The sequence below is a fragment of the Mandrillus leucophaeus genome, unplaced genomic scaffold, assembly GCF_000951045.1.
Source record: "Mandrillus leucophaeus isolate KB7577 unplaced genomic scaffold, Mleu.le_1.0 Scaffold365, whole genome shotgun sequence".
Lineage (NCBI taxonomy): Eukaryota > Metazoa > Chordata > Mammalia > Primates > Cercopithecidae > Mandrillus > Mandrillus leucophaeus.
Genome location: NW_012103865.1, coordinates 593,051 through 604,498, shown reverse-complemented (window position 1 = coordinate 604,498; position 11,448 = coordinate 593,051). Strand labels below are relative to the sequence as shown.

Here is an 11,448-nt window from a genome sequence, read left to right as displayed (position 1 = left end):
ACCTGGTCGCCTCTGGCCCCCACCGTGAGGACTGTGAGCTCCTGCCAGCCCTGCTGCGGACCCCCCACTCCTCCTGCGCACCTGGTCATAGTAGCGGAGCTGATAGTCCAAGATGTTCCCATTGGTCTGGTCGGGCTGCGGCCAGGACACTGTGATGCTGTTGGATGCCCGGCTCACCTGGTGCACCACAGGGACTGCAGAGGGCACTAGAGTGCAAAAGGAAAATTATTAGGGGGATAGGAGTCACTGGGAGCAGGGTCAGCCTTGAGGGGAGGGCGGCAGGGGTGGACCAGGCTGGAGATCAGGAGTAGGGAAGGGGGCTCAAAGGAGCAGAGGCAGGGGATCCCAAAGGCCAAGGAAAAGGGCTCACCTTCATGGCTGGTGCTGACATTGATAGCTGCAGCCTGAGGAGGGTCAGGGCTGAGCTCAGACACCCCATTGACAGCCTGCACCTCTAAGATGTAGGGTACATGTGCTCGGAGCCCCCCCACTAACACTCGGCTCTCAGTCAGGCCTCTCTGGCGAGGGTCAAAGTGGACCTCATCCCTGCAGCGGCGACAAGTGCCCCCACCACCGCTGGCAGGCTCCTGGCGGCCTTCACACTCCTTGCACACGACGTTGAAGAGCAGGTCCCCTCGACCCCCCAGCTCCCGAGGCAGGCGCCAGTGTAGCATGAGTGCTGAGCCTTGCACCTCAAACCAAAGCTCCTGGGGAGCCGATGGAGGACCTGGGGGGCCGGAAGATGTGGTAGTCCAAGGGCCAAGAGGGCAGGAGTCATGGGGGTGATTGAGGAAGGAAGGAGCCAGGGGAGGGTGGGTGGCCCAGAGGGGAGGAGACAGAAGAGCATGGGGTGGTGGTAGCCCAGAAAGGCAGGATGTGGGCCCAGGGGAGAATGGGTCAGGGAGAGAAAAGAGGGGGGACAGGGAGGGGAGGAAGCCAAGAAAACAGGGGAAAAACAAGTCACTCCAAATGCAAAGATCCCCCAGTGTTGCCTGCTCCCCGAACTTCTGGCCCCTCTCCCAGTCTCTTTCCCATTGCAGGGCTGGGTGAGGAACTCACCAGTGCAGGGGGCATCTGGTGGGTCAGAACTGGCCCGGTAGAAGCCCTCCAGGCAGGGGCAAACTGGGGCTGCTGGATTGGGAGCGTGGCTGCGGGCAGGGCATGGTGAGCAGGGAACATTCCCAGCAGAAGCCTTATAGAGCCCCCGTGGGCAGGCTGAGGAGGCAGAGAGGAGAGTAGGGGCGTCACACTCGCTCTGTCCACCCACCCTGAGCTTCCAACACACAGCAGGCAGTTATCCTCGCAGCCTTCTCTTCCCCAGAGCTGGTTCTCCTTTTCTTCCAAGACTGAACCCCACCCTGTCTTCCCTCAGGCAGAGATTTCCTCTGCCATTTGCTGGGACAGAATTGCATTTCCATGGATGGAGAAAGTGAGGTGCCGTGGGGGCTACAGACAGGCCCAGTGCCAGATGTGGGTGTTCCCGGCTTATTGCATAAGCTCCCTCTGCGGAGGCCTGCTGCTGCAGTCATTCTCCCTAGCTGCCATCCACTGCCTTCCTCTACCTGCGTCCCTGTCACCTGGCCCTGCGAGGCAGGGACCCTCCCAACAGAAGGGCGAATGGGAACCAAAGGATTCCATTCCATAGTAACCCTGGAGCTGGAGCTAAACTCCTTTTGGTCTCCATCACTTCTTAGGCCTGGAGACTTAGGAGAAGGCAATTGCCGTGAAAGGCTCCAGAAGATTCCAGAAATTTCAGATGAGTGGGTGATAGCAAGTTTGAGTGCTTTAAGAAATAAAATTAGGGAAAATAGGGGTCCTTTCCTAAGATGGCTTATTCCTGACTTTTGCAGATGAAATGAATTTTGGGGTGTTCAGAAGAGGAGCCCAAAGGCTGCGGGTGGGTGGGAGGTGTCAGGCAAGTGCAAGAGGAGTAGGGTCTCACCTTGGCAGGCCTTGTCTCCTCGTGCTGGTTGGTGTCCAGGCTGGCACAGGCAGCCCCCGACAGCTACCATCCACTTGCCCTCCCCGTTGCAGTGCAGCCTCGGGGGGCTGCCTCCTGCCTGGCCCCCTACTCCATCCTCCTCTGGCTCTGCATGAGCCACACAGGTGCCCACAGCTGCCACCAGGGAGGCCCCCCCAGCCCCACTGGCTTGCGTCTCTGGAAAGGAGGCAAAGGATCGGAGCACGGCAGGGCAGGTGTAGGAGAAGAGCCTGACAGCTACCAGGGCCAGGCAGGCCCCCGTGTCCTGGAAGGCCACGTAGAAGCCACGTTGGGTGAGAGGCCCAAAGCTCCGCTCTTTGACGTTCAGCTGCAGTCCAGCCCGCTGCCCAGCCCCGTGGGGTCCCACAGCCCACGCTGCAGAGGAAGAAGAGGAGGAGGAGGGAAAGCTCTCGTCTGCTGCAATGGTGTCCACCTTGGTCCAGCGCTTGAGGTGCCAGGAGGAAACGCTGTCGGGGCTGTCGGGCTCCTCAGCCTGGCGGTAGTAAAGGGTGAAGGTCTCCCGGCAGGTGCCGCCGCTCACGCTCAGGCTGGAGCACGCCCGCACAGAGAAGTGGAGTCGAATGTGTGCCCTTTGGGCCCCGCGTCGCTCCACAAAGTGTGTCTGCAACCAATTGTCCTGCCCGGTGCCTGGAGGGGCCCCTGCCACATGACATGCCTCAAAGGTCCGAGTCAGGCGTCGCTGGTCGTCCAGAACACTCACCTCGTCCCACTGCAGGAAGGGGCAGGAGAAGCTTTAGAGGCTCCCGGCTTAAGCAAGGCTAGGTAGAGGGTATAGGGAAGGTGACGTATCTATTCCAATGGGACTTAAAATTAATGACAAGTAAAGCAGATAGGGGATATCTTGAAATCTTGGTGCTCTAGAGGGAGGGATCCTTTTCCCATAATCCTCACCCAGGGTTTCCTTCATGAATTCCACTCTTCAGGGAACAGGGAGGGGCAGGGACAAGGGATTCAGGTTCAGAATGAGAGTGGCACTCACCCCCCCTGGTGGGTAGGTGAGCCAGCCAATCTCAGATGTCTCTCCGGTGGTGTCCAGCAATACCTCTGCCCAGAAATAAGAGGGGCACACAGTGGCCAAGCCTCCAGCCAGCACTGCCAGCCCATACTCTATTCCCACCGGGAACAAAAGAGTGCCCCGCCCGGGCCCTTGTCTTTGCCAGCAGGAGCACCGCTGTCCATCGGGGTCCTTTCTCTGACAAATCTGATGTGGGTCTTCGTTATCCTCACCGTGCCTTTCCGTTTATTGATGTCTTCACTCTTATCTACCTTTTCTGAATCTTTCCCACTTCCCCCTTGCACTGGGTCTCTAGGGCAGGTCGGGTTTCTCCTGTCTCCCCTCCCTCTTACCTTCCAGAGCCAGAACTGAAGACACCAGGAGCAGCACCCATAGGCTACAAACCATGCCCGCCACTCTGTTCACTAACTGAGCAGCCCCTTCAGTAGCCATGGGGCATCTTCAGGGCGTCCACCATCGCCCCAGCCACCACCCTGCTCCTGGGTGGGGCTGCAGCTTTTGCAAGACTCTCAGCGTGTACAGCTAAGCTTGTTCCTGAGGAGACACACAAGACCAGAAGAGGCAGATGGGAGGAAAGCGTTTCTTCATATACAGCCCAGGCTCCAAAAGTTGTGTCTCCTCCTACAGCTCTCAAATCGCCCCAGCACCCACCATGGGACAGAAGCCAGGTTGCGTACTGCCTCTCCTGAGCCTGTGCAAATTTGGCCATCTTGGAGTGTTCATGCCTACTCCCTGTGCGACCCTGTCTCTCTGTTCATTTCTCACAGCTCTCCCTCCTAGAAGTGGAGCAGAGGGTGTTTCTGGGTCAATCTTACCTTTTTTTTTTTTTTTCTTCCTGTAAGGGGTTATTCCAGTTCTTTCTCTTCATTTACTCTCCTCCCTTCCTCCAATAGCCACCCTGAATTGGAAGTTAGAAGATTTTCATTAAAGGCAGCTGGTTAAGAAGCTGCTCCATCCTATGGACACATGAATTGAATCCTCACAACATTGCCCCACCCCCGATGGACCTGGATACTCTAGAAATTTCAGTGAAGCAGTGAAGCGGGAGGGACACAGGAAGATGGCTGTGGGGTATGATGGGAGGGAAGGGACCAGAATAAATGCAGAAAGAACACAGGCATGAAGATTCACTCTGATAAATGAGACAGTGCAGGGAGGGGCAGAGCTAAGGAGGTCTGGCATACACTTTGTGAACAAAGATCCTCGTGCCCCAAGGGGTGCATGTTTTCCTAGAGCTTACAGAAGAATAACCCTATGGCTTTAACATATGAAAAGATGCTTCTTGTTTGCTCACATTTAAAGGAAATCATGTTAAAACCACAGCAACAGGCCATTTGTTATAGAAGGAATATTTGTGCCCCCACCCCCATTCATATGTTGAAATCCTAACTCCCAAGGTGATGGTATTAGGAGGTGGGGCCTTTGGGAGGTAATTAGGTCATGAGGGTGGAGCCCTCACTAATCATGAGATTAGTGCCCAGATGAAAGAGACCCCAAAGGGCTTTCTCACCCTTTTTCTGCCATTCGAGGACACAACAAAGAGGAGCGCAGTCTGAAACCTAGAAGAGAGGCTTCGCCAGGAACTGACCATGCTGGCACCCTGATCTTGGACTTCCCAGCATCCAGACTGTGAGAAAGATATTTCTATTGTGTATAAGCTACTTGGATATTACACTTTGTTATGGCAGCCACAGTTGCCTAAGACACCATTTTTACCATGTTGGAGAAGGTGCGGGAAATAGGTTCTCTTGTACATACTCTGCTTGAGTCCAAATTGGAATATTCTCTTGGGAGGACAATTGGGTAATATCTTCCTAGCAGCTACACTGTAAGAATGTGTCCTTCAGGTACTGTACACATGTATGGGTTTGCGCAGATGTTTGAACAAAGACATTAATTGTAAATTGTTTATAAGAGAAAAGGCTGTAAACTAAGTGTCCATCAATTGGAAGATGGTTAAAAATTATGGTACATCCTTAGAAAGAAATGTGGGCAACTGTTTATGCACTGATATGAAAATTGTTTCCAAGTGAAAGTGGGACGGTGAAGAACAGTGCAAAGTAAGCTCTCCTTTGTTAAGAAGGATATATACACATACATATGTATGGAAGGATATCTATGGAAGAGCATCCAAAACCTGTGAAAAAGGCAAAGGAAGTGGACTGAGACCCAGCGCAAGAGAGGCTTACTTTCATTGTATTCTCTTTAATTGCATCCGTTTAAATTTTTGCATTCTTAAACTCTTGCATGTGTATTATTATTTCAACTAAATCATTAAAATTTTATTTAAAACTATAGGATAATAACTGTTTAGTAAAGTTAATCAAAAAAGTGCTCATACCTTCATAATGCCTTCTCAGAACTGTGTTGTAAGCTACCTCTTCTATAAAACCCTCCTGTGCCTTCAGAAGGCACACCACTAAGCTCACGAGCAAATGAACGGAAGGAATAGCTACCTCCAGTGTCACAATGAAGACAAACAGCCTTGGCACCTCCTTTGCTTGTTCATCTAGAGATTGGTGGTTCTCTATCTCTCTTCATGTCTGAGTCTCAGAAGTCTGTGAACTGGGTGGACTAGAGCACTATAATCCCTTTATTTCTGTGAAGAAAAAAAAGAGACATGTTGCCCAGATTGCTCAAAAGACATAGAACTGAGAGGAAAAAAAAAAAGTCAATTAGAAGAGAAGTTGTGATTTGTTTTTCCTGGATATATATGGCCTTGGGATTGTTGAAAACTATCATAAAACTAAAATCAAACTATGAAACTTTAATTGTGATGAATATGAAAATTGTAATTTGATTCCTACTAATTTTTTTCTGGTACTGTGGGCTGTGCTCTCCATGAAGTTATCATGGAGAGACACCATTTCTACATACGTGTGGGCTGATGTAGAGTAGGCACCTGCCAACTAGCCCCTGAAACTCACCTTTTATACATCTTCAACCCTATTTGTGAAATAGAGAGTTCAATTTACAGCCTATGGAGACAAGGAGCATTTCCATATGGCAAACTGCTCTTAAGTAATGTTCTTTGCAAAAATGTCTGAAATGCTACTAGGGTCCTTCACAGATGAAATAAATGCTTTGGAGAGGAACGGGGAGATCATGAAGTAAAAAGTATGCATAGCTATTAAATTCTGTAGCCTTGGCACCATCACCAACGGCTGTTTAATAAATATCCTAAAGTAATTTATGTTTTAAGTGTATCCCCCCAAACTCTCAATGGCTTAATTTGGAGACGTGCTTGACACACTGAAGCAAACCAGAGTCACGGAGTCCTAAGAAATACTGTTAACAGGGAAAGAAAACGCCAGCGGCAGGTTTTTAAACAATGAAGGCTATTTTACCATTTGCCCAGAAGTTATTCTTTAAAATAGTCTCTTTCTTTCACTCAGAACATGGATGGATTCTGTAATCTGTACAAAGAAGAAATAGTAAGCCCTGTGTCTTCTCAAGCTTACAACTAGACAAATAATCATGAAGAAAGAACAATAAATATTTTGGAAATATTTCAATGAATTATTTTGAAAGACAGCCAAGCACGATAGAAAAGATGCGCTGCAGATAATATCAGCTGTCCAATATGGAACACTTTGGAAGATGAATAGCAAGATATTTGCTTTGATGACCCGAACAACAAGGAACACAGTCACTTGTGGTTGCAATAGGGCGTGCTTGCATAGCCTTAGCATGCCTCGTAATGACAACACGAAGCTGGCCTCCCTCCCGAAGATCCAAAAAAGAGCAAAAGCAATTATGAAACATGCATGTTAAGGCCGCTCAGCTTCTGCCATCAAGAAACAGCATAAAGCAAAGAAGAAAAATGGAGATACTGCCTGTGGATGGCCACTTCAGCAATTTTTTGAAATTTTACTAAGAACAAAGAGAGTCATCAAAAAGAAATGGTTGAGGATCTTAAAGTACCCAGTAGGATACTTCTAATGTTTGATGAGGACCTCTTTTAGATTCAGATCCAGAAGACTGAAGGTTATAAATACATTTTTTCAGAAAAAAAAAAATTGTTGCTGAGTCAGACTAGGAAGTTAGGTGAGTTCTTGCTTATCGAACAAACCAGATAAATTCAAGACTTTTAATTTTAATATATAAAAAGAATATGGGTGTGTCCCTGTCGCAGGAATCCAAATAAAGAAAAAGGAAGCTTTATTAAGATATGGAATAAATTGCTGTCAGCAAATTCATACCACTGCAGATTCTTTTGAAGCCAATTTCAAAGGCAGAAACATAAGTGACAAGAACACGGCTGCTCCACATGCCTGGAATGCTAAGTAAGCAGGACTCAGAACTTGATTTTTCAAAGTGTCTTCAATGGTTGTGGGCATGGAGCATCTTCTGCATTTGGTCCAGGAGAGCATCCCAGGAACAGGCCAGTACATCTCTCCTGCCACAGAGATGGAAAGCAGCCTCTGCAAGTAGAGGCCCCTTGCTCCTATCTCACAGCCTGCTTGAGAATCCTCTCTCCTCCAACTTACAAAAGGAACTGGTCAGTATTTAGAAACTCTCTAACACAAGAATGTGCAAAAGAACCTATCTCCTTTAGAAAAACATTCACATTTCAGATGTGTATAAGGTTTTAAAAATATAAAACCAGAAGCAGCAGAAATGTGAATATAAAATAATGGTGGAGAAAATGAGACTGATGAGACAAAGTTTCAGGTAACAAAAATTTCAGTCTATGACTTAATAATATTTTCTCAGCTTCTTTTATAGATATATCACTTAGTATCTTTTTGATACAGTGGAGACAATAGATCCACAAACCTGCTACATCTCTTTGGTTTACAAAAATAAGACCATTTCTTAGGTATCAAGGTTGTGTTTTGTTTTCAGAAACTGACAAAAATTAAAGATTTGTGGAATCATAGCTTACAAAGCATAGTTTACGAGTTATGTTGCTATAAAAATGAAGGATTTCACTTTGGGAGGCCGAGGCGGGTGGATCACAAGGTCAGGAGATCGAAACCATCCTGGCTAACATGGTGAAACTCCGTCTCTACAAAAAAAAAAAAAAAAAATTAGCCTGGTGTGGCGGCGTGCACCTGTAGTCCCAGTTGCTGGGGAGGCTGAGGCAGGAGAATGGCGTGAACCCGGGAGGCGGAGGTTGCAGTGAGCTGAGATGGCGCCACTGCACTCCCGCCTGGGTGACAGAGTGAGACTCTGTCTCAAAGAAAAGAAAAGAAAGATTTAAAAGTAAATTACATTGGTAAATCGGTAAGAATTTTAAAAATTAACCATGCTCCAATTAAATACTAAATATGATACTTTCATGAGCAAATCAAGCTTACTTAATATAGTTTGTGTACCTCAATCCACAAAGTGAATTTTTAAAGATTAAATAATGTAAGCCAAATAAGCTTGGAGGAAGGTAGGCAGAAGACATATTAGGCCATTAAAATGGGTTACTGTGGGAGGTAGAAATGAAGGATTGTAGGTGGGGGCAATAATTTTGTCTTATACATAATTCAATTATTTTTCTTGTTACAGTAAGCATACCTTATTTTTATAATTAACGTAAAATCTCATAATTAAAATCTAAACAAAAAAGAAAAATATTTGTAAAACCTAGACAAATAAGCATATGTTTACATTTTATTCACTCCCCACACCCTTTTCCTTCTATGTTTCAAAATATTCAGAAATGTTCATCTATAAGAAGAAGGTAGAGGTGGAGATACAGTAGGAGCTGAGAATGAATGAGTGAAATAATGCCAACAAGAAAAGCAAAATAATTGTTATCTCTGGCTAGTCTTTAAGCTTCTCTCCCAAGAAGTTCAAACTGTCCCACTGCTGACATCATGCATGCTTCTCTTCAATGATGTCAAGCAAAGGGATGAGGCTATGAAGGGACAGAGGGGAACCCAGGGGACTTTCCGCTGGGAACACATAGTAAAGGGCATGGCCCCAAAGTGAGCCCAGACAGGAACAATTTAGTGAGACAAAGCAGGATGCAGAGTCCAGTAGGGGCAGAACAGTCTCGAGGGCAAAGAGGCTCGAGGTTTTAGGTCTGGTGTGGTTGCTGGGCTGGTCCTTACACCTGTGAGCCACCAAGTCTGTGTGGGAGGGGTCAGTACCACAGGCCCTGTCCCCCATCCTGTTTCACAGCTGTTAAACGCCCAGGAAATTCCAGTATAATCCTTGCTCAGTTTAATGCTGAAGCTTCTATCCTTTAATCTCCACCTTGGAGATCTCTTCGTGCTCTGGCCTCCTGCCTTGAGAAGGATCCCATCATCAGGCTTTATGGAGGCATCCAGGACAGACAGTGAGGAGGTGGCTGTCCTCCGGCTCTTCTATCCCCTGCTTCCCTGGCTGCAGAAGCCAATTTGGAGATTACCTAGCAGAGGACAGTCCTGTGTCCCTAGAGGCCTCCAGCCCCTCAGAATGTACCCCAGAGCACTGTGACTCAGACAAACGTGCCTCCCACTCCCAGGCTGTGGAGCTGGGGGAGGCTTTTAAGATGCAGGCAGTGTCTAGGTCTAGCCAGACAGCCACTTAGAATGAGCCACTCTGTGCACTGATGGGGACATGCGTGGCTCTGGAAAAGAGCATAAGGGAGGGTGTTGGGGCAGGAGGCAAATGTGCCTGAGAGATGAGTAAGTGGAAGGTTGTGGAAGAAAGCCCCTGAGTGCCAGGAGTAGCACCTGCGTCAGCAGTGCCTGAAGATGTGTCTACCTGGCGGAGTGTGTAAGGAAATGTGTATGAGGTGAGGTGGGCGGGAGCAGATGCCGTCTGTGTAGAGGAGGGTTGTTGCTTTCCTGTGGCAGAAGATGCACATCAGTGCTGGTTCCGGAGTGGTTCTATGGGCTCTTGTTCCTCACCTTGGGCCCTGCTCTACCCTCAGTCTGGCTGTGAGTTGCTCTTGGCCCCAGGAGGTGCTTCTGCAGAAACACCTGGGGATGGGCGGGGGGGACAGGGTGGGGGGTGGGTAAAGAAAGGGAAACCTGAGGCTTCCCAAACCCTCCAGAACCTGCCACCCTCCTTCACCTAGAGTGGGGAGTGGGGTGGGAACTCAGGGTCTAAGGCCCAGGCTCAGGACAGGGTGATAGCAGAACAGCCGTCCCGGAAGGAGGATCCTGCCTTTCCCACGCTCAGCCCATCCCAGCCTGTTGCTGCCCAGCATTCTGGTAACTCAGCGTCATTGCCAGCCATCTTCTTGCACCCTGAATGGAGTAACAGACTCCGAACAAGTCCTCCTTCTGAGGCCACCAGGTAAGTACGTAGGCACCCCCACCCTAATCTTCCTTTGAGAAAAAAGGCCCATTGCCCTGAAAAAGCCAAGTGGCCCCACTGAGCAGCACTCAGAAGCCTCAATGCTCCAATGCTCCATTACTTGGGCAGCTTCTGTGGTCTACTAACAGCCCCACACAGCTCCCTCCCACTAGTCTCTCAGCTCAGGACCAGCATCTTCCCTCCTCCTCAGTCAAGTTCCCCCCGCGGGTGGAGGACCTGGGTTAACTGATTGGGAACAGGCCCAGCCGCTCCGATCCATGGGCACTGCCAGGGACATTACAACATTGCTATGCTGGGTCCATGCCAGCTCCCCCAGGGATGGGAGGAGAGAGAGTGCCAGACGGCCAAGATCGGTGGGTGGGGGTGTGGGGCAAGCAGGGCCAAGCACCCAGATGGAGGGAGCAGAGCGAGGGTGGAGCTGGGGCAGGAGCACGCAATAGACTTTGGTTGCACGTTGGGGGTGATGGCTGGGCAGCAGGAACCAAGCATTCCTTCCACCTCCAAGGCTTAACTGTGGTCATGGGGCTGGGAGTGGGGAGCAGGGGACAGGTGTGTGGTCAGCCTCCTGACTCCTCCCAGCTCCAAGGGGATTGTAGTGATGCCACTGGAGTCAGAGGGGTAGCAATCCTGTTCCAAGCTTGGAGCTTAGTCTCTGCGAGGACCCTCCCAGATTAGGACTCCCAAGCCAGAGCCAGAGGACAATGTCTGGGAACGCAACTGGGGGGTCCTAACAGCAAGGGTAATGGGGTGTCAATGATGCCTGGTCAGAGTGGAGTGAGAGGGGAGCAGTCAGGCTGACCCTTTCCTCACCCTTCATGAACCCCACACTGGCCTTGAGGAAGGATCCTCAGTACTCCCCCAGGAAGCCACCTAGGGGCTGGGGAGCCCCTCTACTCTTGCAAATCTTAATTCATCTGTCCCCAAGCATACTGTCCCCGAATCCCACAACCCCGTCTGCTAACCCCCGCGGGCTCACCTTCCCGTTGGCCGCAGTCTCTGCAGGTCTGCGCCCCCCGAGGCCTCGCAGTGCAGCGGGGCTCCTCGAGCTCGCACGGTGCCACCCGCGTCTTCTCCAGTCCAGGGACCCCGTTGCACCCGGCCCGAGTCTGTTCGGCTCCTCAAGTCCCTGGGATTCCGGGGTGGACCTGAGGCCGGCAGCAGGGGCTACTCCAGAGGTGGGGCACCG

General features: G+C 49.8%; 1 protein-coding gene across 1 annotated transcript in view; it reads right to left on the bottom strand.

Annotated features, from left to right (window-relative positions):
- Positions 1 to 11,448, bottom strand: part of EPHB6 (EPH receptor B6) — a 17,480-nt gene extending 6,032 nt beyond the window's left edge. The window contains exons 1-10 of the mRNA XM_011989937.1: positions 11,239 to 11,448; positions 5,474 to 5,616; positions 4,528 to 4,644; positions 3,833 to 3,915; positions 3,350 to 3,551; positions 2,982 to 3,046; positions 1,943 to 2,711; positions 1,060 to 1,215; positions 371 to 727; positions 62 to 206 (exon numbers count right to left, since the gene is read on the bottom strand). Of these exons, the coding sequence (XP_011845327.1) occupies positions 62 to 206; positions 371 to 727; positions 1,060 to 1,215; positions 1,943 to 2,711; positions 2,982 to 3,046; positions 3,350 to 3,449 (1,592 nt within the window). The 5' untranslated portion in view covers positions 3,450 to 3,551; positions 3,833 to 3,915; positions 4,528 to 4,644; positions 5,474 to 5,616; positions 11,239 to 11,448. The remainder of the gene's footprint in view (positions 1 to 61; positions 207 to 370; positions 728 to 1,059; positions 1,216 to 1,942; positions 2,712 to 2,981; positions 3,047 to 3,349; positions 3,552 to 3,832; positions 3,916 to 4,527; positions 4,645 to 5,473; positions 5,617 to 11,238) is intronic.